Source organism: Symsagittifera roscoffensis, chromosome 9 (assembly GCF_963678635.1).
Source record: "Symsagittifera roscoffensis chromosome 9, txSymRosc1.1, whole genome shotgun sequence".
NCBI classification, from domain to species: Eukaryota; Metazoa; Xenacoelomorpha; order Acoela; family Convolutidae; genus Symsagittifera; species Symsagittifera roscoffensis.
In genome coordinates, this window is record NC_087070.1 from 34943352 (window position 1) to 34970254 (window position 26903).

At 33.7% G+C, this 26903-nt stretch overlaps 1 protein-coding gene across 3 annotated transcripts in view; it reads right to left on the reverse strand.

The window, feature by feature from the left end:
- LOC134854921 (carboxypeptidase D-like) overlaps nucleotides 1–24755 on the reverse strand; it is a 58327-nt gene extending 33572 nt beyond the window's left edge. For 2 of the 3 annotated variants that reach the window (XM_063871322.1, XM_063871324.1), the window contains exons 1-8: nucleotides 24519–24755; nucleotides 19758–21396; nucleotides 14083–14269; nucleotides 7766–7933; nucleotides 5832–6068; nucleotides 5381–5551; nucleotides 4965–5168; nucleotides 4611–4722 (exon numbers count right to left, since the gene is read on the reverse strand). In XM_063871322.1, coding sequence (XP_063727392.1) covers nucleotides 4611–4722; nucleotides 4965–5168; nucleotides 5381–5551; nucleotides 5832–6068; nucleotides 7766–7933; nucleotides 14083–14269; nucleotides 19758–20000 — 1322 coding nt within the window. In that variant the 5' untranslated portion in view covers nucleotides 20001–21396; nucleotides 24519–24755. Of the gene's footprint in view, nucleotides 1–4610; nucleotides 4723–4964; nucleotides 5169–5380; nucleotides 5552–5831; nucleotides 6069–7765; nucleotides 7934–14082; nucleotides 14270–19757; nucleotides 21397–22392; nucleotides 22410–24518 lie in introns of those variants that run through there. The other variant, XM_063871323.1, reaches the window with a different exon arrangement.
- Between the last annotated feature and the right edge of the window lie 2148 nt (nucleotides 24756–26903).

A 26903-nucleotide genomic window follows, 5' to 3' on the forward strand; every position in this document is an offset into this window, starting at 1 on the left:
GAGTAGTCATATTTGAATGCCGATTTAAAACTCCTGAGAGTATCCTGGAAGCACCCAAGTTTGGATTTTTCTAATTTTGCGAAATTTTAAAATAAAGATCAACTGAAAATTTTGAAAAAAAAATCATGAAAAAACCTCATATCTCGAAAACTACAAGGATTTGAGCACTCACACTAAAAGGCAAGTTTTAAACCCAACCCCTTAGAGTACCCTGACAGCACTCAACTACAAGGTTAGGAATATCAAATTTCGAAAAAGAAAATTAACTTAAATTTTCTGAAACTTTTTTGAAAAAATCACAAAAACGTCATATATCTCGAAGACTACAAGATTTGAGCAGTCATATTTAGAAGAAAGATTCGCAACCCCTTAAAGCACTCTGACAGCACCTAACTACAGGTTAGGAATTTGAAAAATTGAAGAAAAACATCACATTATTTTTTGAAAACATCACAAAAAAAGTAATATCTCGAAAACTAAAAGCATTTAAGCAGTCGCATTCGGACGCAACATTTGCAACTCCTGAGAGTACCCTCACAGTACCCAACGACATGGCTGAAAATTCATATTACCTGAAACTTTTTAAATTTACGTTTTCCGGAAATTTTCTAATAAAAACACTAAAAACGTCATTACTCGAAAACTACAATAATTGAGTAGTCATATTTGGATGCCGATTTAAAACTCCTGAGAGTATCCTGGAAGCACCCAAGTTTGGATTTTTCTAATTTTGCGAAATTTTAAAATAAAGATCAACTGAAAATTTTGAAAAAAAATCATGAAAAAACCTCATATCTCGAAAACTACAAGGATTTGAGCACTCACACTAAAAGGCAAGTTTTAAACCCAACCCCTTAGAGTACCCTGACAGCACTCAACTACAAGGTTAGGAATATCAAATTTCGAAAAAGAAAATTAACTTAAATTTTCTGAAACTTTTTTGAAAAAATCACAAAAACGTCATATATCTCGAAGACTACAAGATTTGAGCAGTCATATTTAGAAGAAAGATTCGCAACCCCTTAAAGCACTCTGACAGCACCTAACTACAGGTTAGGAATTTGAAAAATTGAAGAAAAACATCACATTATTTTTTGAAAACATCACAAAAAAAGTAATATCTCGAAAACTAAAAGCATTTAAGCAGTCGCATTCGGACGCAACATTTGCAACTCCTGGGAGTACCCTCACAGTACCCAACGACATGGCTGAAAATTCATATTACCTGAAACTTTTTAAATTTACGTTTTCCGGAAATTTTCTAATAAAAACACTAAAAACGTCATTACTCGAAAATTACAATAATTGAGTAGTCATATTTGGATGCCAATTTAAAACTCCTGAGAGTATCCTGGAAGCACCCAAGTTGGGATTTTTCTAATTTTGCGAAATTTTAAAATAAAGATCAACTGAAAATTTTGAAAAAAAAATCATGAAAAAACCTCATATCTCGAAAACTACAAGGATTTGAGCACTCACACTAAAAGGCAAGTTTTAAACCCAACCCCTTAGAGTACCCTGACAGCACTCAACTACAAGGTTAGGAATATCAAATTTCGAAAAAGAAAATTAATTTAAATTTTCTGAAACTTTTTTGAAAAAATCACAAAAACGTCATATATCTCGAAGACTACAAGATTCGAGCAGTCATATTTAGAAGAAAGATTCGCAACCCCTTAAAGCACTCTGACAGCACCTAACTACAGGTTAGGAATTTGAAAAATTGAAGAAAAACATCACATTATTTTTTGAAAACATCACAAAAAAAGTTATATCTCGAAAACTACAAATATTTAAGCTGTTATATTTGGAGGCAAGTTTCGCAATCCTTGAGAGTACTCTGAAAGCACCCAACTACAAGTTTGGGAACTTCAAGTTTTGAAAATTATCTTGAAATTTGAGTTTTCTGAAAATTTTTGAAAAAATCACAAAAATCGTCATAACTCGTATACTAAACTGATTTGGGCATTCATAATTGGAAGCCGAATTCGCAACTCCTTGAGAAATTCTGACAACATCCCACTATTATGCTGCTTATTTTAAACTCGGTGAAATAAAAATTAAATTCGAAGTGGAAAATCAACAAAAAAAATCTTAACTATTGCTATATACGATATAGCTTGAACGTGAAAAAATCCTTTAATTAAACATGCAAAAATAATACGCCGAAAAAGCTTAAACGTGGCGAGATAGTGTAGACCGCATTTAAATATATAATAGATTGAGCGTGACCAAATTTTAAGACTTCGCCTGAAAACAAATTACAAAAAAAAATCATCAAGACCTATATAATAGTACTCACTGCGTTCATTACTCTAAATAAAGCCGAGCAGAATTAGATTTTAAATAAGGTCTGAAAAATCATTAGACTGAAGAAGGATGAAATTCAGACAAGTTCTTCGAATGGACCATTCAGGTAGCCCCGAATGCGCTTTAATAAAACGGGTATAGCTATATCAAATGCAGTTCAATTGACGCTTTGCGTCGAAAGAGTAGACTGATCATAAAAGAAACCGCTGGCGATCTCGCTTGTTAAACATCGCCAAGAATCACACAGTAACAGAACAAGGAAACCAAAAAAACTGCTGAAAACCTTTCGAATTTCATAGAACTAATTACATCGCCAAATAATCCTTCCAATTTATTACAATTTTTATGATTGACTCTGATTTGCTGTTAAAGAGACATCTCCAACGCCATTTCACCTTTGGAAGACATATGAAATAAGTACATAAAAGCAAATCAGACTTCAGAAAATTCAAAAGTACACCGAGAAGTCAATTAAAATGTTTAGTGTTAAAAAAAAAGAAAACCACATGACCTAAATAAGTTAATAAACACCTCGTTCATTAACACAATACATCGGCCAAGTTTGACAAAAACATCGACAATCTAATATTTGCAACAATAATTAACTGGCGTATGAAACAAAAAGAAGAAAGTTCTAAGAGCAGAAAGGGTTTAAGAGCACAAGCACTGATTTGTACGGGCTATTTGATAAAGTAACTATTCCAATCGTCAACACCACCAAACATAGTCAACTGCCAGTTAGAAAAAAGTAATGAACGCAAGGAAACTAACAAAAATGACTTGTTTTTTCAAAAATCTTCAATTTTTAAATTTCGAAGAAAAAATAGATAGCCTTAAAGCTCCTTGAATTTTTTAACCAAACTATGAAGGACACTTTTTTGTTAAAAATAACCCAATTTGAGAAAACTAGATCAATAGGTAAAACTTCTGTTTCGCTGGGAAATCTGATAATTAATTTCCATTTTCGAAATTGGAAGTTGATCACGTTTTTGTGACCTTTACACCTTTGCTGTTCGATAGTAGAGTTTGCCTTGCTTGTAACAATGGAAACGCACTGAACTTTTAAAAAATCACAAGTCAAACCGCGACAAATCATAAGTCAAACAGCAAAGGTGACCTTAACACCTTTGCTGTTCGATAGTAGAGTTTGCCTTCCTTTTAACAATGGAAATGCACTGAACTTTTAAAAAATCACAAGTCAAACCGCGACAAATCATAAGTCAAACAGCAAAGGTGACCTTTACACCTTTGCTGTTCGATAGTAGAGTTTGCCTTCCTTTTAAAACCGCGAAAAATCACAACTGAGCGTGAACAAATTTTGAGACTTTTCCCTGTAAATAAAAAATCACCAAGACCTATATAAGAGTACTCACTACGTTCACTACTCATAAAGAAACTAATCAATTATATATGAATTGAGTTATTTCATCTGGATAAAAAATATTGATCAAACTACTCAGACTATCCATAATATATTCGCGTCTTTGGTAATACTGAATTTGTTTTACCGATTAGCTAGTAAAAGTTTTTTTTTCAACTCCTGGAACTTTTTGCTTACTGCTCAGCCGCGAATTGAGATGCATAGATCTGAATCCTGTCATCGTTCGACAGTTTTGGGTATTAGCATTGTTAGTCAACAGACAGTTGGAAAAGAGTCAATGAATACAGAGAAACAAGAAAAACATATTGACTTGTTTTTTCGAAAAAATCTTAACTTTCGCCCTTCAAAAAAATAGATGGCCTTCACTCTCTTAGAACAATTTATGATTGGCAATTATTTAATAAAATTAACCAAATTTGAGAAAACTGTAACAATAGGTCAAGTTTTTATCAAATTAACTACCACTTTCGACACTAGAAGTCAATTTCGTGACCTTTTAACTTTCATTGTTCGCTTGTGAATTTTACCTTCCTTTAAACAAAGGAAATGAACTGAACTTACAAAAAAAATCAAAACTCAATTCACAAAAAAGTACACTTGAGCCTGAACAAAATTTAGAACTTTCCCTGTCGAAAAAATCGAAAAAAAATCATCGCTACCTATTGTAAGAGTCTAAATTACGTTTATCGACTCCTAATAACTGCAAATAAAACTCTATTTTGATTTCTGACCGATAAGCTGAATGCACCAGTAATATATACAAAGTATAATCTGTAGCCTTAGCTCATTTTTTCAAGTCAATGTAAGCAGAGGAAACGCATTTCACCAAGACTGAACACACACAGTTAACAGGAGATAATCATCAGGATAACTACAAGTTATCATAGTAACTGTTGATATTAAAAGGAATTCAACTCACCCCTCGGCTACCGCCATCACATGGTATGTTCCAGGCACCAGCAATCGGAAGAAACTGCCGCCCTTCACAGACACAACATCATGCTCAATTTCACGCACTCTGATTTCGGCACCTGAACAGAACACTTTTCTCTTTACTGCTATAGTTTTAGAAATAATTGAGAGAAAATTTTGGCATAAAATACCATCATTTATTCAAAAATAATTAGCTTAACAAGATGATGCAACTTTTTCAGCAATTTTCCATCTTAAAAAGTTCAAATGCTTATTTTGATGATACTTACTTAAAATTTTATTTAGGGTCAGAAATATTTTAAGAAGTTTGAAACAACAAAAGAGTACTGTGCCTGCTGACCTTTGACTCCTGAAGAATTCTTAGCATCCACAACTCTTCCTCGGATTCCCATTGTGGATGCCTGGCGAATGTAGTGCAACAGAGACTGTTTATTACTGTCCCAGTAGTACTGCAGTTTGCTGTGGAGGGGATACTTGCACACTCCTAGTTCAACTGTGATTTCGAATGCATTCGACATGAAGTAGTTGTAGTCCTGCATTCCGTCTGAAACTCACGATAGTCAGTCAAACAGTTCAGAGAAACTAGCTTTGAATATAATTTAAGCTTTTAACAGACAGTCCCGGTTGGTTCTTTCAGTTCTGAAGACCATCTTCCAGTGATGAGAGCCGTCTTTCAGTTCTCACAAAGCATGACAATTCAGTCTTCTGTCCTATGATACTCTTTTTAACAAGATCAGTGAATCAAAATTAACTCACCAAGCACTTCGTACCAATGGGCTCCATTGACCACTCCTCTGTCAAAGGAGTCCTCTACATGTCCACAGATGGCATCCAGATGCGGACTCTCCAGGCGCATGATTGGATTCATGTCAGCATAAAGTCGACTGATACTGCGGAACACTGCATCGTCCGGACAGGCAGCGTAGTCTGCAAAAAAAATAAAAACATTTCTTGTCAAACTTTAGATGTCAAACACGCGAAAACATCAGCTATTTAGAAAGGACCTTATTTTTCAAATTTGACGACTGATATTTTTTAGTTAAAATATTGACAATATTACAAACATCACCCGCAAACGAAGAACAAAAAATTTCAAAAAAATGCCCATCATACAGTTTATCGAACTATTTCTCTGCATCTCAAGGAAGTGAATTAGCAAGGATTCGAAAACAACTCGATAAATTTATATGAAACAGCAACTACTCACTCTGATCTCCAATTTTCACTCCGTTGTATGCCGCATCGTAGGGGTAATTTGCAACCAAAGCTCCCCCGTGAAAATTAGCCGACAACACAAACTGTCTGTTTCTGATAAAGTCGGCCAGCGCTTTCGTCTCCGGCTGGTAATAGCTCTCGAACTGATTTGATATTTTCTCGAGCGGGTCACCTTGCCTCATGATTTTGAAATTTCGATTCAGGTCTACATTGGCATTGTTCGTACGACCTGGAAAACGTTGATTATGAAACTATTTTTCAACTATTTCTTAGAGTGAAAAAACTCTTCATCTCGATAAAAAGAAAAGAACATTTTCTTTGAATTGAAAAGAAAATGGAATATGACAAAATCATCAGAAGTATTCGAAAACCGACAATAAACAGAGTTTTGTTCTTTTTTTTTTCAATTTTATATCACCTGGAAGCTCTTTGGATTTCAATAATCATTAAATTGGACAATTTGTTGGTTATACTAACCCAATTTGAGACACAGAGCGGAAGCGATACAAGATAAACATAACATGTCAAACTAGATGACAATAAATGAGACATAAGAAAAAAAATATCGAGAATAAATTGAATCTACCTATTTAGAATCAACCAATCTTTGTCTCTATTTGCCTTGATTAAAATAAATTTTCAGAAAGACATCTCAAAGTAGAAAATTGAATATTGAATTATGATTGCAACAAAGCTTACGAAGCGGTATCAAAGCCGACAATTCTTGAGCAAAAACCCGTAGACCCGCAAAAAATTGATTTCATAGAAAACTTAAAAGCGCAAAAAAATGTATCAGCGCCCCCTCATAAAATTCACACAAGAATAAGAAACTAGTGTAGCTCATCAAACAAGGCAAATTGAGGTCACTACGCTAACAAATCAACCGAAAAGTTTCAATATATAACCAACATCATTAAAAAAAACCAAATCGAAGAGGTATTTGAAAATCAGACATTCAAATTATGCCTGTCAGTTGACGAAAACACAGATTTGAGAAAAACGATTCAGTGATTCTGTTAGACCAATCATTTACATGAAAAAAATGCTCCAATTTGATAACGCTTGCTAATCGCGAGCATAATAATTCCTAGGCAGATGATTCGAAGAAGCATGAACTCTTATCGAAAACTTTTCAAAACAAGTACAAATCGGCAAAAAATCTTGAAATTCAATTACCTCTAGCATTCAAACATTACAAATGGCATACAGAATGCTAGAAGAAAGATGAAATTTCAAAAAGTCAGGAACAAAGCCGACAAAATTAAACAAACAGATGATGGTCCAAAAACATGAATAAAGCTTCCGGGTAAGAAAAAAACAGTCCCGGCCGAACACAAACTCCAAACAGTTGGTTTCTGAAACAAGAGCGCTATATCTACGCTAGATGCTCTGAATGAGTGTCTGAAATTCTTATACAGCAAGTTGAAAGTAAAAACAAAAAAAATCAGCAAGACCTATATAAGAGTCTTCACTACGTTCATTACTCTTAAAAGAAAAAACTGAAGTATTATAGACCTTAAGAAAAGTGCCATAGACCAGACCAGAGACAGACAAGTGGGCTTGGAAAACTGATGCATTGTGGCGCTTTGGTAGTGAAGGTGCTCAGCAATCATATGACAGCGGGTTTAAATAGCCGGCGAGTTGCACATTGCGATGTGTCTCTTGCCAGTACGTCAATAGCTCACTTAACTTTAAATAATTACCCTCAGGGTTCGGCCTCTGGCTGGTTAATTAAAAAAATAACGTTCCATGCACATAAAAAAAATTCCACATAAAATTTCCGCATTTCAAAACTGCTACACGTAATGTAGTTCACATTTCGGCTCTTCTCCAAATCGCTCGCGCCCCACTTTTCGAATTTAAAAAATAAAATTTTATAATGTGTTAGTAGTTAGTTGGCCTCTGGATAACTTTTAAAAATTTAACCTTTAACTCCGCAGCACTCGCCCTCCTTCGCCTGTGCAAATCCGTCTGGGTTCATGGTGGGCACAATCCAAATGTCGTGACTATCTACCAACTGTTTGATGGTTGAGTTGCTGTAGTATCCCTCACACAAGTACTCCACAAAACTCAGCATCAGCTCACGACCCACAACTGCAAACAACAGATGAAAACTAGAAGTGTTTCAACAAACATGGACAACCAGTGCTCCGAATGTTTTCTTATGACCTCAATGGAAGCAGGAAAAAATTAAGAGTTGTAGCCAAGTGATCTTGATATAATATACGTATCTTTTTGAAAAAAGTTCAATGCTGAAAGAATTATTTAAAAAACACCAGTGGTAATTCTAATGGCGTCTTTAACATCGAGATCGAAGCAAAGATGCATTTGATAGTGTTAAGGATAGTTAGAACAGTGTGATAGCACTTTTAAAAAAAATTCAGAATCTTTTTTGTTTTAAGTTTTTTAAACAGAGGCAAAACAAAGCTTTGATCCGGTGGTAGATCAGTAAAACGATTTATCAGTTAACCGAAAACGTATTTATAAATATATAAAATGAAACGAAAGCCACTAAGTTAAAAAAAAAACTGACAACTCCGAAAAACCAGTTACAAAATTTTATTATTCTGTCTCGAATCCGGCGTGAAATACATATTCCGAACTAATTATTAAACCAAAAGAAAAAAATATACTCAGATTTGATAACGCTCGCCAATCGCGAGCGTATAATAATTCACCCAATTTAAGAGATCCCGCTAAATCAAAATTCGTAAATATGAATATTAAACTTCACTTTTAAAACTATAAGTTCAATTGCGTTTTTTCCACCAGCTGAACTCTTGTTGAGAGCGTAGCTTGAAGATGCCAATTTTAACTTCAGTCTAAATATAGCCAACAGTCAGTAGAAACAGTGTCAATGAACTCAAGATAACGGGAAAAAATGAACGAATTTATTACTGATTTTTAAAACATATCACGTTAGAGCTCTTTAAACTTCAAGCCTTTTTCATGATTGACACTATTTTCCACACAAATCAATTAGAAAGAAAAACTGCCAATTTTTTAATCCGCTAGAAATTTTTTTAAGTTCAATTGAAAACTATAAATCAATCAGGTTTATATCAATTCGATATCTCCCTTACTTAATTGGAGAGTGAAATTTGACCGTCTTCCAGCTAGTTAGATTGAATTTAATTTCAAAATCAGAGAGCAAAAAATCACATCTGAGCGTACACATATTGATAGAATTTTTTTGAAAAAAAAAAAATGACCAAAAAAGTGAAACCCAGTTTGTTGATGGAGAACACGAAAAACCCCTTGAAAAATAAACTTAACGAGTTAATTGATTTTAGCAAGTATTAAAACAAATGGGAATGACTGCACTCGAACTATAAATCTACTACAATACAATCAAGTTGAAATCGCCAAAAAAAACTAAACGTCGGTGGTATATAAACAAGCCAAAAATACGTAATTGTTCAACAATAGATATCTAAAAATTATGCAACAGTTGCAAAAGTCTTGCAAATTTCACTGATATGACGTAACTTTTCGGATGCCGCATTTTAAAAACTTGAACGCATTATTAAAAAATTTATTGTCTCAATTCCTTGCGTAGAAGAGTTTGTCTAGGGCTAGAAAATTGATACAAAAAACCAGACTAAATAAAAACGAAAGCAATTTTTCAAATAAGAGCTTTCTCAACAAACGTGAATCTACAGCTTTCTTTGGTGAATATTCAAATGAACATGTTCTCTCAAAGTCAAAAATCTTTCCAAAATTGAAATTAAGGAATACTTCATTTCCCTAGAGCAACATATCCCTTTTTCAATTCTATCAAATTATGGAGAAAAATTTGACACAGGGAAAATTAATCAAATTTGATGGTAGTCTGTTATTTGCGTAAAAGTTCCAGCCGAAAAAAAAAACGAATTCCTGGGGGCCTGGCTTACTAACAAATAATGATTATTATAACTGTAATGAGCATCGCATGAGAGCATACATACATAACATGCATCAGCAGCCGGCAACTTTTCACAATGTTGAACCTTGTTTTCTACCTATATAATAAACGGGGGTTATTTTCATGCTAAAAGATCCGAAGTGAGGAAAATTTCAAACCAATTAAAACCCTTGGAATAATCCAAAATGTCCTTGTCTAATTGTAACGCTATTTTTTAAATTATCTTCGAAAAAAAACAAGCAAAAAGGGCGAAAGACCACTGGAAAATGAAGCAGGTTTGAAAATGAAATTTGACAAAAACAATAACCACGTGATTTAAACAGCCTAGATCTTGATTACGTACACGTTTCTTTAACCAAATTGATCATGAAACGAGTCTGATTCTCGAAGAAAAACCAAAATGGATGGGCTTTGACATCAAAAAAATGCCAAAGAATTGATCAAACCTAGCTTATACTATTTGAAATAGCCAACACGAAATTTTAATATATAAATATGCGATTTCTGTTTTAAAAAATAGACTCCCAATAAAACGTTGCGCAACTGATATAACAATTGATTTTTATTACAACTGATTGAAATAATTTTCTGCAAAAAGGCGCTCTAAGTTGATGAGATCTCTCCTCTCATTGTCATGTATAAGAATACGACCGACATAAATGCTTTATGGTTTTCTTTTTCTTGAGAAAGTTAATAGGATCGTGATAGTAATGAAATGGCTGAACTTCATTTTCTCGAGAATGGAGAGCGTATACTTAAGACGATTTAATATTGTTTTCCTATGAACCAGCTGTACTAAATGAGCTGTCGTGTAGTCGAATGCTATATTAGTCGAATGCTTTTTTGCTAAGGTATGTTAAACGTATTGAATAAACTTGTGGCTGTTTCCCGTTGGAAGCGAAGTGAACCTTTAAGAATCTAGGGAAACGAGAGTGCGAGAGGTTGCTAAAAAGAAATCGAAGAAATGATTGAACCGTATGACATCTCGCAGAAAAACCTCAATACCATGTAAACGACAGGAGAAACTAACGTATAACGCACCTCCGGTAAACTTCACATATTTTGGAAATAGCATCTGCATCTTTTGAGTGTACTCTGACAGCACTCAATTACAGGGTTGGTAATTTCAAATTTTGAGAAACTTTTTATGAAAAATTTCTTTTCGAAAAACCATTAAAACCGCCATATCTCGAAAACTGCGGAAATCTGAGCAGCCATACCTGCAGGAAAGATTCCTAACTACTAAGATTGTTCTGACCCCCAACTACAGGGCTGGTAATTTCAAATTTAAAATTTCCTGAATATTTTTTTTTTGAAAAAATCACAAAAAACACGAAAAAATCACAAAAAAACACATATCTCGAAAATTACAAAGATTTGAGCACTCATATTTGGAGTCAAAATTCTCAAGTCATGGCAGTGCCGTGAAAAAGACTCACCATAGAGATGGAAATTTCAAATTTTGTGATGTTTTTTAAGATCTTTGAACAATTTGTATTAAAAAAAAAGACATAAAAAACCTCATATCCCGAAAACTAAGAGCATTTGAGCAGTCGTACTTGGATGAAAGATTTGCAAGTTGGAACTCCTAAGAGTACCCTCACAGTACCCTACTACAGGGTTGCAAATTTCAAATCTTCTGAATTCTTAAAATCTATGTTTTCTTAAAAATTACAAAGTAAACTTAAAACATGTCAAATCTCGAAAACTAGAAGGATTTGAGCAGTCATATTGTCAGGAAAGATTCGCAATCCTAGAGAACACTCTCATAGCACCCAACTACAGGGTTGGAAATTTCAATTTTAATGAAATTTTTGTAATTCGAGTTTTCAGAAAATTTTGAAAAAATCACCAAATCGTCGCATCTCATACACTAAAACGTTTTGGGCATTCATAATTGGAGGCCGAATTCGCAACTCCTTGGGAAACCCTGACAGCTTCCCATCATTTCACTGCTTATTTTAAGCTCGGTTAAACAAATTCTGAATTCAAGCTGGAAAATCGAAAAAAAAAATTCTTAATCATTGCAATATACGATATAGCTTAACCGTGAAAAAACTCTTTCGTTGAACATGCAAAAATAATACGCTGAAAAGCTTAAACGTGCCGAGATAGTTAAGACCGCATTTAAATATATAACAGATAATAAATACATAGACATATAGATAGATAGATAGTTGAATGAAAACCTTTTTCAGAAAAAAATTCATGCAAATGACGCTATATAAAGCAACTGAGTCGAATTACCAGCTGAATTTTATTACCAGCTGAATTTTTACAGTAAAAATCCTAGATAGTAGCTTCGCAACACTTGCGGTACTACAAAAATATTGCATAACAAGATAGTGAAAAGGAAAAGAAACGAAGTCGATTTTTTGAAAAATTAAGTTGAAATAATTACTTGATAAAAGTCGAAAAACTATACTTTCAAAACTTTCACACCTTTGTCTCAGATGTTGTTCATAAACAGTCTAGAATTGTATCGAAAAAGTTTAACCGAGCGGCAACTAAGGCGACAAAAATAGAGTAGAACCCTGCTAAGCATAAAATTAACTGTTGCCATATCAAGTTTCAAGCTGAACGTTTCTACGACCCATCCCTCCAAAAAATAATAATAATAAAAATTATGTTGCCTTCAAAACAAAAGTTGGCTAAATTGATACAACATCAGCTGAAAACGCTAGCAGAAAAAAAATAGAAAATTGAAAAACTCTTCAAAACAGAAATTTACAAAACATAGACAACTGATAGTTGGAAAAAAGTAATGAACGCAAGGAAACTGAAAAAAACTGACTTGTTTTCTGAAAAACCTTCAACTTTCTAATTTCGAAGATGGCCTCAAAGCTCTTTGAATTTGTAGAAAAATTTATGATTGACAATTTTTTGATAAAATTAAACCAATTTTATAGAACTGGATCAATAAGCAATACTTTTATTTCGATGGGGAACCTGATTATTGATTTCCATTTTCGAAATTAGAAGTCGATCGAGTTTTTCATGACCTTTACATTTTTGCTGTTCGATAGTGCAGTCTGCCTTCCTTTTAACAAAACAAGTGAACAAAAAAAAATCAAAAGTCTAACCGCGAAAAATCAAAATTGAGCGTGAAAAATCAAAAAACAGGCTAATTTAAGACTTTTTCCTGAAAAAAAAACAGCAAGACCTATATAAGAGTACTCACTACGTTCATTACTATTAACTACTAAACAACTTTCAATTTTAGTATTAACTGTGAAAATTCAAATAAAACCCATCTTTTGAAATTTAGGTTGCTGCATAAGTGCAAAAGCGTACCAGATAAAAAATTCATTAAAAAAACAAAAATGAGCCGATTGAAAATAGGACAGAAATCACGAGTCCCCAAAAAACATGTTTACTACCCACGATGAGTTGAAAAAATGTTTTAAATGAATTTTCAAGACATTAAGAAATGTTGTTAACGGGAAAAAAACTACTTCCCAATTAGAAGTACACTTGCACCCGCAAGTGAAAAAAAACTGCAAAAAATATACATCTGAGATCATAAATCTTGAACCCTGATAAGAAAAACTAATTTCGAATACAGGGAATTTTTAAATGCAATGATGCTCAAATTATTGTGTTGGTGAAGCATTTACGACTACCGTTCGAGTCCTTTAAACAATTTGTTCACGGGAAAATGTCTAGCACCCGGTTACAAACCACTTGCTATCGCAACTGTAAGAAACGGGAAAATCAGATTTAAAAACGCAAATGTATGAAATCATTTCTATCTATTCTTGTGACTGAGGTCAATGAAAAAAAAACACAAAAATAGTATATAACATATTTTATTTATTTTAAAAACCCCTGGAAACTCGATTACCCTACACCATTTAACAAAAAATTGAAAGAAATTATAATTATGATTGAAATCGCTTAAAACGCCACAAGACCCTAATAAGAGAAAAATCACTTGGTTCATAAACACTGAATTTAAATTGTCCATAACGTAAATCATCTGACGATTGTCCACAATTTTTAAACATTCTAAGCCTTGTACTTATATTAGACCATATTTTACCAATATACTGTACCAATACAAGAGTTCATATTGAGATTTAATTATTTTGATATGTCAAAAAAATTGTTTAAATTTAGAATGTTTTTTTAAAACTTCGATTACCATTCTTGACTAACTTTCCTATACAAAATTCTGGAAAATTTCAAGTTTCTTACGTAATCCAAAATTACATGACAAAAAAATTAACCAATCACAAAAAGAATTACTTTTAAAACGGAAATACATTAAAATGTTATTATAAAATTAATGACAATGCTCGTCATAGACATCAATAAATAATAATGCTCGAAGTGCTACCTTCATTGCCGTGCATATTGGCCACGTATTTCACAGCCGGTTCATCCAACTCCACATCTTCATCTGGGTTGTCACTCACTCTCACTGCCAGGATAGCCCTGCCCATCCCACTCAGTCCGAGCAGGTGCACACGCACTAATTCAGGGAAGTCAGTCTGGTATTTGTAGAGCAGCTTCTCCAGCTGGTCCTGAGCAGAAGTGAAGATTAACTTAATTGAAAACTAGTTTTCAAGAAGGGAACACACTCGATTCATTTTTACACAAGGAATTTGCGCCCATAAGGGATTCGACTCCCTCGCCAACCAAAGGTTCCCCCTTTGGCTTTCATTTTGACATCTTTTTCGGTCGACCTGCCCAAAAATTGTTTCGAAGTCGCCTTCAGCGTCAATTTATACCAAATGTGAAAAGTAGCGCTGGATAAGAAACGCAATTTTTTGGACAAAATGTTTCAAAAAGTGCCCAAAAACGGAATTTTTGACCTGTTTTTGTCAAACAATTGCCTGCGTCGCAAAAATTGTCAAAACAGGGTCTTCATAATGTTCTGGCAGCGCTCGGAAAATCAGTTTGGTCGACCTAAAAAAAGTCGACAAAAATTTCGAACATAATTAGAAAATCAGCCTCCCCCCTCAAGAAAATCCTAGATCCGCCCCTGACATTTACATATGTTGTATCATTAACTATACACATACAAAGACAATTAGTGACCTAAATTGTTGAACTTTACCTAAATGTTGAACTATTTTAATCAACACTCTTTTAAAATCAATCATGATAAAACTGAATTTATTGTTTTTGGTAATAATTTAAAAAGACAAGATACAATTCAAATTGGTGATCAAATTATAAAGGAGGCTAATGAAGTTGAATAGTTAGGCGTAATATTTAACCGCATTGCCTCCAGATCAAGTGGGAAGGAACCTGGAAGTCGTTCAGGTTCATTAAAAAAGCTAGTTCAATTTCTTACACACTAAATGAGCACTTTCATTTGCGAGTTGCGTTAGAAACAAAGAACCTTCACACTAATACACTACGCTCGCAAGAGTAAAAAAGGTTTATAACGGGACTTTACTTCTAAACGAGCACCAATTTTGAGGACTCACATTTGAATATCCACTATGCATCTTTATTTGGGACAGATAAAAACAAAATTAAACAGATGCGAAGCTGCACTTATCAAACACTTGCGAGAACACGACCAAAAAGCAGCTCTATCTAGTGAAATAAAAAATAAGTAGAAATAAGCCTCAAATTAGCAAAAACTCGGCTAAGTGTCGGATTCCAATCTGCGACCTAGCAAATTTGCGTCTCACGCCCAAACCACTGATGCTTAAAATCCCAAAAAACTAGCCAAAAATAACGCAGCTAAATATGCTAATAAATTGCCAATTCGATGCAGCAAAAGTAGCACCAAATACAAAAAGACGCAAATTTCCATAAAATATATCGGAAAGCATAGAGCCAAATTATGTTTAAATTTAGTATTTCAAAAAAACTGCGAGTCACATTGAGTTGGAACATTTCTGAAATCGAGCTTTTTATCATTGTACTGCTGTTTGAAATAAATAACTTTTTCGGTTCATTTCATGATTTAAAAATGCATCAGCAAGTGTAAATAATATTTGTTAATATATATCAAATTTCAGGAAACTCAGTATTCTTTTTTTCATGACGACATTTTCTTGGAAAGACAATGAGGGGATACGGCTACATAGCCATCGGATCACGCAAACGAAAGTTCCCCAGGTTGTGTAACAATTCACAATTGGTAATGGGGAGGAAAGAAAAGCAAATTGATCCCTTGCGGCTTTGAATGCATTTCTCTTCTGATGTGTGCGCAATAAGCCGCTGTAGCAATAAACAGATGTAGCGATAAGCCGGAAATGACATGTTACTTCATGAGAAATAAAGCAATTAACCGAAAAAAAATCATAGAATAAACAAAAAAAATCCTGAATCAAAGGCGGAAAACTCTGCTTATTTCCACAGTTTTTTTTGGTTTTCGGTTTATTGACGAACTTTTCGGTTGATTGAAAAATTAAACCTACCTTAAATACGAAGAAAAACTGAAAACATGGATATTGAGTCATAAAAATTGCAGGGCAGATATATCTAGTTTTTCAAATTAAAGAAAGATGCTTTTTGTCGCTTTCGAAGGGGGCAGGATTCGATGAAATTCAACTTCCTAGGATATTTGACAACCGTCAAAAAACTCAAATCAACCACTCTTATAAAATAAAATTTTCATAAATAGTTCTTTCTGTAAAAGAACAACTCCATTTCACCCGCGTTTCGCAAACTGAGACAAATTTTCTAAATCTACTTTAATATGATACCACAATCGATGAAAAAACTACTTTAAGGTTAAAAAGTGTTAACTTTAAGGTAACTACTTTTGCGTGAAAAAAAACAGACCCTATCACATGGTTTCTAAGTGATGGTCGGACCAATAGTTTTGATTTTGTCTCGCACGTTTTCACAACAACCCTTAAAATGCCTCATTTGGCTCAGATTTTCTTTTAAGCTAAAATTCAGGAATGATACAATTTAGTTTTTAACTGGATTAATATTAAACTAGCGTGTACCGCACCTCCGGTGCTTCGAATTTTCAACAACTTAAAAAAAACAATTCTACGAATGTACTCTGACAGCACCCAATTACAGGGTTCGTAATTTAAAAATTTGCAAGGCTTTTTTCAAGTTTTTTAAACAAATTTTGAAGACCCATAAAATTTTGCGAAGTTTTAAATAAGTTCTTCGAAAAATTTAAAATGAACTAAGAATCGTCCCATCTGGGAAACTGAAAGCGATTGAGCAGTCGCAATTGAGCAGTCGCATTTGGACGCAAGATTTGCAACTCCTGAGAGTACTCTTACAGTACCCAACTACAACGTTGGGAAAATCAAATTTTGAGAAACTTCACCTTAAGTTTTCTAAAAGAGGTATTTTTTTGAAAACCAGAAAAAAGTCACATCTCGAAAACTACTAAAATTTGAGCAGTCTTTTTTGATGGCAATATTCGCAACCTTTGAAGGTACACAACTCCAGAGTTGGTAATTTCATTTTAACGAATTATTTTGTTAGAGCCTCACTACAGAGATGATAATTTCAAGTTTTGCGAAATTTAAGTTTTCTGAAAAATTTTTAAAATCCTAAAAAACGCCATATCTCGAAAATTAAATAGATTTGAGCAGTCATACTGGGAGGCAAAATTCTCAACTCCTGAGAGTACTCTGACAGAGCCTCACTACCAAGATGGTATTTCAAGTTTCGCGAAATTTTTTTAATTAATTTTTCTGAAAAATTTTGAAAAAATCCTTAAAAAATCATATCTCGAAAACCACAAGAGATTGAGCAGCCATATTCAGAGGCAAGATTCGCAACCCCCTGAAAGTATCTTCACAGATTCTAATAACAGAATTAAAATCTTCAAAATTTTGGAATTTTTTATTATTTAAGTTTTTTTGAAAATTTTGGATAAAATCATAAAAAACGTCATATCTCGAAAACTACAAAGATTTGAGCAGTCATATTTGGCGGCAAAATTCGCAAACCCTTGAGAGTACCCTGACAGAGCCTCACTACAGAGATGGTATTTCAAGTTTTGTGAAATTTTTTATATCTAAATTTTCTGAAAAATTTTAAATCCAAAAAAACGTCATATCTCGAAAATTAAAAGGATTTGAGCAGCCATAATCAGAGGCAAGATTCGCAACCCCTTAGAGTACCCTCACAGTATCCAACAACAGGATCCAGATCTTCAACGTTTTGGAATTTTTTAAAATCTAAGTTTTTGAAAAAAATTTTAAAAAATCATAAAAACCGTCATATCTCGAAAACTACAAGGATTTGAGAGGTGACAACGGGAGGCAAGATTCGCCACCCCTGAGAGTACCCTGACAGCACCCAACTATATTAACATTAAAATTTCAAGAAAAGTTTGAAAAATCTCGAAAAATGCCTATCTCGTAAACTAAAAGGATTTGGTTATTAGAATCGCAAAACCTGGGAAAACTGTGACAAAATCCTACTATTGGGTTGCGAATTTCAAACTTGATGAAATAAACTTTGAATTTAAACTGAAAATTGGAAAAAAAACCTTAACCATTGCAATATACGATATAGCTTAAACGTGAAAAAAATTCTTTTGTTAAACATGCAAAAATAATACGCTGAAAAAGTTTAAGCATGGCGAGATAGTGAAGCCCGCATTTAAATATATAACAGATTTTAAATGAAATTTATATTTAAAGAAACCGATATCCAAAACAGAGCCAATCATTAAGAAGAAATTTTCAGAGTCGGAGTTCTGATTGCATGATGTAACAACGTAATTTCCCTTAAACCCTCCTATCTGATACATTTTTACCCTCAATTTCCAAGTTTCATATGACCAATCAGATTAGCGATAGAAGTTTTCATGCAAAGGAGGGGATTATAACTAGGAGTGCAACTTTAGTTCAAAAAAGCCTCGAATGTCGGTCGAAAGCATTCGAACATTCGTCGAACGTTCGAACATTCGGTATTTCATTGGGTTTTTAGTATTCTTGAGAAAAAAAAATAGAAGATCAAAACTTGGTTGAAAAATTTTCAATTGTCATGCAGAATATTTTGCATGTTAAGACGACCTCCAATAAGTGATGCTCTTGTCTTGGTAACAACGTTTCCAGTAGTGCTGAAAACACGCTCAGAAGGGGTACTCGAGAATGGTATGCAGAAAAATTTCCTCGCCAAAGTAGTGAGTATTGGATACTCACAACTGAAAACACGCAGGTCAAATATAAGTGGTATAGCTTTCTCATCTCAGCACGAGCAAAATTAAACGTCAGTTTTTTATGAATGTTAAACAAACAGTTTTTTATGAATGTAGTCGCGGAACGTTCCGTGCTGCTCGCCCAGCAACTGGCTATCCTTGTTTCTTTCTATATTTGTAATACAGTCGTTCGGTCTTTTGGAGTGTTTACGACTTGAATATACGACTTGAATTCACACTTATATTCAAGTCGTAAACACTCCAAAAGACCGAACGACTGTATTACAAATATAGAAAGAAACAAGGATAGCCAGTTGCTGGGCGAGCAGCACGGAACGTTCCGCGACTGCATTCATAAAAAACTGTAGAAAAAGGGTTTCCTATTTTTTCTTGTTTGACGTTTAATTTTGCTCGTGCTGAGATGAGAAAGCTATACCAACGCGTAGAAAAATAAGGAATTAGGCATAATCTACAACAGGTGTCTTCAAAAGATGAATCAGAAACAAAAGATGAAAAAAAATCAAAAAAAAGTTCTATTTATCATTTCTATTTTTTGCACGATATAATTTTTTTTTTCAGAAAACTTTCATTTCATTGCCAAGGAAGAAGTAAATGAAAGCAAATCTAGCTTTCTCTTCCTCGAGAATATCAAGTTTTTTTGAGCCTATGTGACCAATTTTCATTTAACTCGATTGCGTTACCCGCTCTTATAAAGAATAAATCTCGAAAAATTCAAACCAGTTTTTATCGACAGTGGGACAACTTTCTACAAAATTTTAATGAATAACGACTGAAAAGGCTTTAATCTGCTATATCACTCGATTCATTTCAATGATCATATTTAGTACCTGATTCTGCGAGGAAAACAAAAAAAAACACCCGAAGACTAAGTTCCTCTCATATTTCAAGGTCGGAAAACAACTAACCTGATCGTGGTATTGTTCTAAGCGGATATAGGGCTCCCATTCATACGCTGTATGCTGCAAATCAACCGATGTTCCGAGTTGCAGATCTTCACGACTCACACTCGGCAAATTAAGAACAGGAAACGAAGGCGAAGACAGACACAAAACAAAGCCCACACTTAGTAAAAAGGCACAAATAACCAGTCTACACTTAAAACTGTTCATCTTCACAATAGTTGCGCAGTTAACAGGCGAGATTAGCATAATATTATAGTTATGCAATTAGCAATCGATAGCAGGTTGTTTCAAAGTATTCAAACTAAAGGTTGCAGCATACAAGCTAACGGCACTGCTGAATGGTAATAATAAATACAAAAAGTTGAGCAGTCGGTTTTCTTTGTGCGAAGTAAGAAGATAAGTCAAGATAATGGAAACTTGGTGTACCATTTACCAGTTAGAAGAAAATGAAAATGACTTAAGATGGGAACAAAAGAAGCGTAACAAGTGAATATTCTACTCTAGTATTACATACTAGCACTGTTAATAAGGAAGGCAGGAAAGTATTACCTTTGTTTTGGGTGAACTTGAATGCTGGTAAGTAGTTTCTGAAGTTGCGAGGAGGAATTAGACCCAATCAGGCGAATATCTTATACCCCTGCAGTTGTAGTGAAAAAGTTACTTTCTGTCCACCAAAAGACTGAAATATTCTGAAGCAAAACAAATAAGGCGACAGAATAATTATATTTTCAGGAGCTTAAAAAACTTGGCGACAAGTAGATGTCTATGTCTTAAAATCTGTTTTAATAATAAACATTTAAGATCATCTTAAGGGTAAAAATTTATATTCAATTAAAATAACTCTTTAAATTCAGATAACTCTTGAAATAAATTTGCAAAAACTATTTATCAAAGTGCTCTGTCAAAATAAGGAAGCACCAATTATTTTTTTTTTCAAATGAACTGAATATGCTGTACAGTAAATCAACGGCAACTTGCTTAAGTCCCGAGAAAATAAGGCAAAACAAGGCACAGGAAGCAAAGAAGAATAAAATTTGATATTATTTAACTGAAAGATAATCAAGGATTAAAATTAATTGCTGAATACGGATTGGATTCAATTTAAGGACTCTAAAATAAGTCTTCTACTTTGCTGAAACGTATTAGGAGTCCTTTTGCGGAAAAACAAAGCGTGAGTAGAAAAATAATTTAACTTCAATAAGCCAAAGGTTTTCGACCTGTGTGTGATTTTTATCAAAGGAATTGACATGAGGGCTTTGAATTTGACATGTTGTGATCAAAAAGCGGATATCGAAGTTATTGTAGTGTAGATTCTAGAGAAGTGTTTTCGAATCAAGTAAAATCGAAACAGTAACACAGGTAAATCTAATAAGTACTGGAATTTGAATAAAATAAAGATAAAAGCAAGTTTTGGTAGCCTTTTGTCGGAAGTGAACCTTTGTTCGATAAGCAGCAAAGTACAAGTTGAACTGCCTATATTAAATCTGGAGTTTCAGAGTTTGAGCTAACTAAGCAGGTAGTTTCGTTTGAGTTGATATGATTTATTATGGATTAGAGGTAAGGATTCTACTAAGGTGATTTTCAGAATGTACTCCTAGGAGCCGACTTGTGATTGTTGGACGTTGAACTGTTTCAGAAACACCTAAGCAAAGTAGCAATTCACAAATAAAGCTACAAGCAGATTCGCTAAAACCCTGCGATACCTTGCGGGTTAACAGATTTATGTCTTTGATAGCAATAGCTTTTTATTGCCCACAAAAGGAGCTGAAGCTTTGATTTAGTCATGAACTTGAGAAAAATATAACAAAAACTAACTCATTGTGAAATTCATTTTTGTTGAATAGATATTTCACGCCAGCTCTAATCGAGTTCATTTGACGTTTTTTTTAAAATGCCGACGTTTTTTTTTTCAATGCTGGCTTACTTTTTTTGCGCAAATTCCTTTAATAAGAAGCTATCTGTTGATTTGTACGAAGAATTTTAGTGAAGTTTTTAATAAGATCAATCTGCGACCGCCCAATCCCCCCTTAATGTTGGTTACCAAACTATATGAAAGCCCCTTTGTCAATAATTTATGAGCGCCATTTCTGGCTAAAACTTGTTTGACCAACCCTGAAAGCTTTCTTTTCTGTAGGCGCCAATATATACTAATTTTGAAGATGTGAGCCCAGAAAACTTTATGGTGCAGCAAATTTTGCTAAATATAATTATTTTATGGTTTGGGCAGAGCTCAGAAATGTCTCTTTAAGAACTTTATTCTGCAGAAAAAAGTAAATAAAATTCACTTGCGAAACGAGAAGTCATTCACGCTTTTTCACGCTATTTGTACTTTGAACCTTGGAGGGCATAATTTGTCTTCCTTTTACCGAATTTAAACTGAACTGAAAAAAATCGGAAGTCAAGCCGTGAAAAATCAAATTTGAGCATGATCATGTTATAAGACTAGCTGAAAAAAAGCATCTCAAAAAGTGTTTCACTTCGTTCATTGATACCAATAACGAAATGTCAGTTGGAACAAAAGGAAATGAGCAAGAAAGAATAATAAATGGTGTTATTGCCTAATTATTATACTATATTATAGCACATCATATCATTATCAAACATGTTTTTTAAAAATTTTCAAAAAACAATAAATTACCTTAATGTTCTTTGAACTTCTAGAATCTTTCGCGATATACCTTGATGATAATAATAAACCAATGTGAAAAAATTGGATCAATAGGTGTTTATTCTTAAGAACTTAAAAAACAGAAGCGAAGCTGAGTTTTGCACCACTTGCGATAACACTCAAAAATAGTACGTAATCTAGCCGGAAAAAAGACGAAGGCAAAAGTCAAAAAAGAGAAAACAAAATCGATAAAAACAAACATCAACCAATATTTTTAGAGGGTTTTCTTTTCTCAGTGAATTACGTATAAGTGCCTCAAAAAATCTAAACACAAACAATAACACTGTTTTAAAGAACTAAACAAGACTGCTCGAAACAGGGCAGAGCCCTGAATGTTCCGACTGCCTTTTAAGTTTTATCGAGCAGTAGTAACATAAAAAAATTAATTGTAATGAAATAAAATGAAAAAAAAATTCTAAAATTTGAATTTTTGAAATGAAATTATCCCCCCACACGCCATATAAAGTTTAAAAGAATCGATTTCGCTCATTGTAACAAATCAACTATGGCAAATAAGTTTCTTTCAACCAATTTGGAACGATTTCTATGACGGATTAAATCTCCGCTTACGCGTTCATAGCGCGAAATATATCGCGCGTTAATTGTCCCAAATTGGCCAAAATGGCAATCTTTGAACCCCCATAACTTTACAACAAATAGTCACAGGTGAAATATCTTTTCAAGTTTAAGCTCAAGACAACAATACCTTTTGAATGATATAAAAAGTTCGTCAAAAATGGCTAGTTAAAAAGTCGAAATTTGTCTGAAAAAAAAACCCACCCCTTGTACAAATATTCCGTTACTTTCGTATCGAAAGTCAGAACAATAAGTATTTTTGGGAATTATCATTGCATTCCAAATGCAAACAAGACTGCTCGTATCAGGGCGAAGCCCTGAATGTTCCGACTGCCTTTTAAGATTTATGGAGCAGCAGTAATAACATTAAAAAAATAAATGAAATAAAATAAAATGAAAGTTATTTTTTCTAAAATTTGAAACTTTTTATGAAAATCATCTCCCCACTCGCCATATAAAGTATAAAAAGATAGATTTCGTTCCTTGTAACAAATCAATTATGACAAACAAGCTTCGTTGAACCAATTATAAGACGGATTAAATCTCCGCTTACGCGTTAATAGCGCAAATTATATCGCGCGTTAATTGTCCCAAATCTCTGAAATTTACTAGTGATAACTAACTAAGACGAAGAAAAATGCCGAAATATAAAAATCCTTCCAACTTTCTGAAATCCGAGCAAAAATGATTTAGAAAGAAAATCGTCTATTTTTTTCTAAATTCTCGGCAACTGCCATTTGCCGCCACCTTAAGAAACGAAGACTATAAATTTACTAGCAAAAACTCTATTTAAGAGACCTAACATTGGAGCATAGATATTTTTAATAACTATTTTTGGCGAATATCTCATTTTAAAATGAGTACTTATTGTTTTTGAGACAAGTGCCTAAAATGCCGGTTTTGATTCTCAAACTAGTTAAGTAGTGTTCAATTGGTATAGTATATTAGTACTAGTAAACAAGAAGTCCAATTAAATTATTTCCCACTAAGCTGAACACATGGGTTCCCTGCTAGTTCGACTGCGCCACATTTTGACTTCGGCCGAATGTCCATGCAGACGATATAAGAAAAATTTCACTAGCTTTTGTTTTTAATTTATTCAATTTCTGTTCCACGTGACAACTCAGCTATGATAAATAAAGTGGAAATATAGACAGTTTTTTTTTAAAACGAACTATTTCAGTATAAATTTTAACGATTTTTCAGCCTTTGGCGAAAACAATATTGATTTCTTCCCCTTTTGGTAACAAGTAAAAAATATTAATACTTATTAACTGCTAATTCAAATGTTAAGCATGCTTGATTATTGTAGCAAGTAACTTTATTTCGTCCCCTTTTGCAAGTGGGAAAATAGAAACAGAGGTTTGATATCGTCCAACCGGTTTTTCGTACAACTGGCAATGTTTAAGTAATGTAGCACAAATTCACCAAAGCAGCGCCAACTGACAACTAATAAAGGGAGAGGAGCGTTGAAATGAGTAGCGATAAACAAGCTATCCTTTCAAGGTAAGTGATTTCACCTGGTCGCCAAATTCAGTTGCAGTTGTTTGTTGTAGACGTTGCAGCTACTCACTGATGCCTCATGTCGTCATGTCAAGTTAATTTGGTAAACATGCAAATTGGCCTTAATCATCGCATGCAGCCAAATTATAACTAGTTCAGCACAAACTGGTTAACTCCTTTATAAACAATAACGTGCCACCCATGCTCTTATGTTGCGCCGCCAAGGTACGCCACTGAAGCTGTTCTTACAAAACTACTCTGAAAGTTAACAAGGCATGAATACATATTTGGTTCAAATTAAATAGGTTAATTTGCATGCGGCTTAAGGGTAAACTAAGTTAATCCCATCGTTCGATTTCAATAATTCTTCAAGTAATTATAAAAAGATCTACACGTTGCTCCTAACATAAATCCTTCTGCCAGCAGACAACCTCAACTGTAAATGTTTATTGAGGGAAAAGACTTCATGCAAAAGGATATCACATTTATACATGCATCTAAACGACTAAATTATCTGACGCCGCAGTGACTGTACCGACAACGAAATGGGAAGAAAATTTGTATTCGTATTTGTTGGGTGTGTATGGTTTTTCTCACTTTTTTTACTATCGTTTCATGCAAAGTCAGCTACCACAAAGTCCAGTGAAATATCACGACTTATCCCTCTAAGCATTGACTCGATCGATATTTTAAAAAAAGCAGAAAATGTCACGAAGTCGTTAAAAACAAATGCGAGCCTTTTCCGGTGATATATTACAATAGTTGGCAGAATCAAGTTAAATAGCTGGATCACTTTTTGTTAAACTTCGATTAGTATTCATAATATAATTCAAAAGCCAATTTTTTTGGCGAAATAAGTGTAAAATTTGAGTTTTTGACTGACATTGTATCTGGCAGAGTAATGTATTTGCAAAAACTATGTTAGCAGCATGTACAATTGATTGGAAATGAAATGACTATATAATTCATTATATATTCTCAAATTTAATACATGAACTGCGCTCAAAATTACCACCTATTGGAACATATCAACGGTTTTCCTTTTTAGACAAATTTGGAGAGTCAACTGTTCATGTTGCTTAATAGCTCAGCTGTTCATAAAACTTTGAAATTAATTTGAAGCAGTCAAGGTAAATGTTATGACTAGTTTGTTCTAAGCTAACTTTTTCCACCGCATGCAAAAAACGTCAAAAAAAATTGAAAAAAAAACGAAGTAATTTTATGATTTTATTTTTGTTTTTTTTTGAGAAAATAACAGCGGTCCGAAACTTCCGTGCTTTTTGCACAGCAACCAGCTCCTCTTTTTCATTCGCATCTATTCGCATTGAGACGAAGCTGAGACTCGCACCACTAGCGATCCAACAAAAAATGGCATCTAGCCCAAAAAAGGGACGCAAGCTGAATCGAAAAAAAATATATATATATTAAAAAAACAATAATTTGCAAAATTGATTTTTTAACGTTTGCCTGGAACGCGGGTAAATTTAAGGAAAAATACAACTGCCAGTGTTGAAGAGCCATCTAGAACAAATTTGATCAAGCGGATACTGAGAAGACAAAATTTGTGTAGACGACTGTTGAGCCGAAAAAAAAAAATTGAGCTATAAAACGTTTTGAGCCAAACCATTCCAAATCCCCCGCACACTTACCTTTCCATAAGCACAAAAGCCCTTTAAAAAACATGATGCTTCATACAACGAATTAACATGCAACTAAACAGATATGCATCAGCCGAAACCATTTAAGCCGGAAAAAAAACTTTAAAAGGAAAAAAGGAGAAGAAAGACACTAAAAACAAGAGTTGATTTTCAACCAACAATAAAATTTCGAATGAAACGATCATTTAAAAGGCAGACAGGTTCAGAAAAAAATCTGTTGATAGGCATTCTGTTCTGTTGCTATCAGCTACCTTTGGCTGTGGCTAACAGCCGAGCTAACTGCTTCAACTGATTTTGTGAAACAATTTGTTAACTAGAAAAAGTATATATTCCAGTTTTATAACGCTTGCTAATCGCAAGAGTAAATACAGCAACAAATTTAGCCAGCGTTTTGTACACGTTATACGATATAAGACAGAGCATACGAAAAACTGCTTATACGGTATAAGATTAAAGGAGAGATCAGATTTATACGATAAATTATACGACTTAACGAAACCGATAGGTGGCGACTTTTTTGTGAGACAGGTATTTTTTCATTGTGTTCTAAAGATTGATTGATATAAGGGGCGGCTCAACTCCAACATAAAAAGTTTTCTTAGAACAATCAGAGAATTTCCGGAAAAAAATCGAGTACCAAAAACAGTCTAGAAAGCCTTGAGCGGTTACTGTAATTGATCTTTTGATCTCAAGTTATACAATGATGTTTTTATACCAAAACCAAAAAATACGATTTGAAGTCAT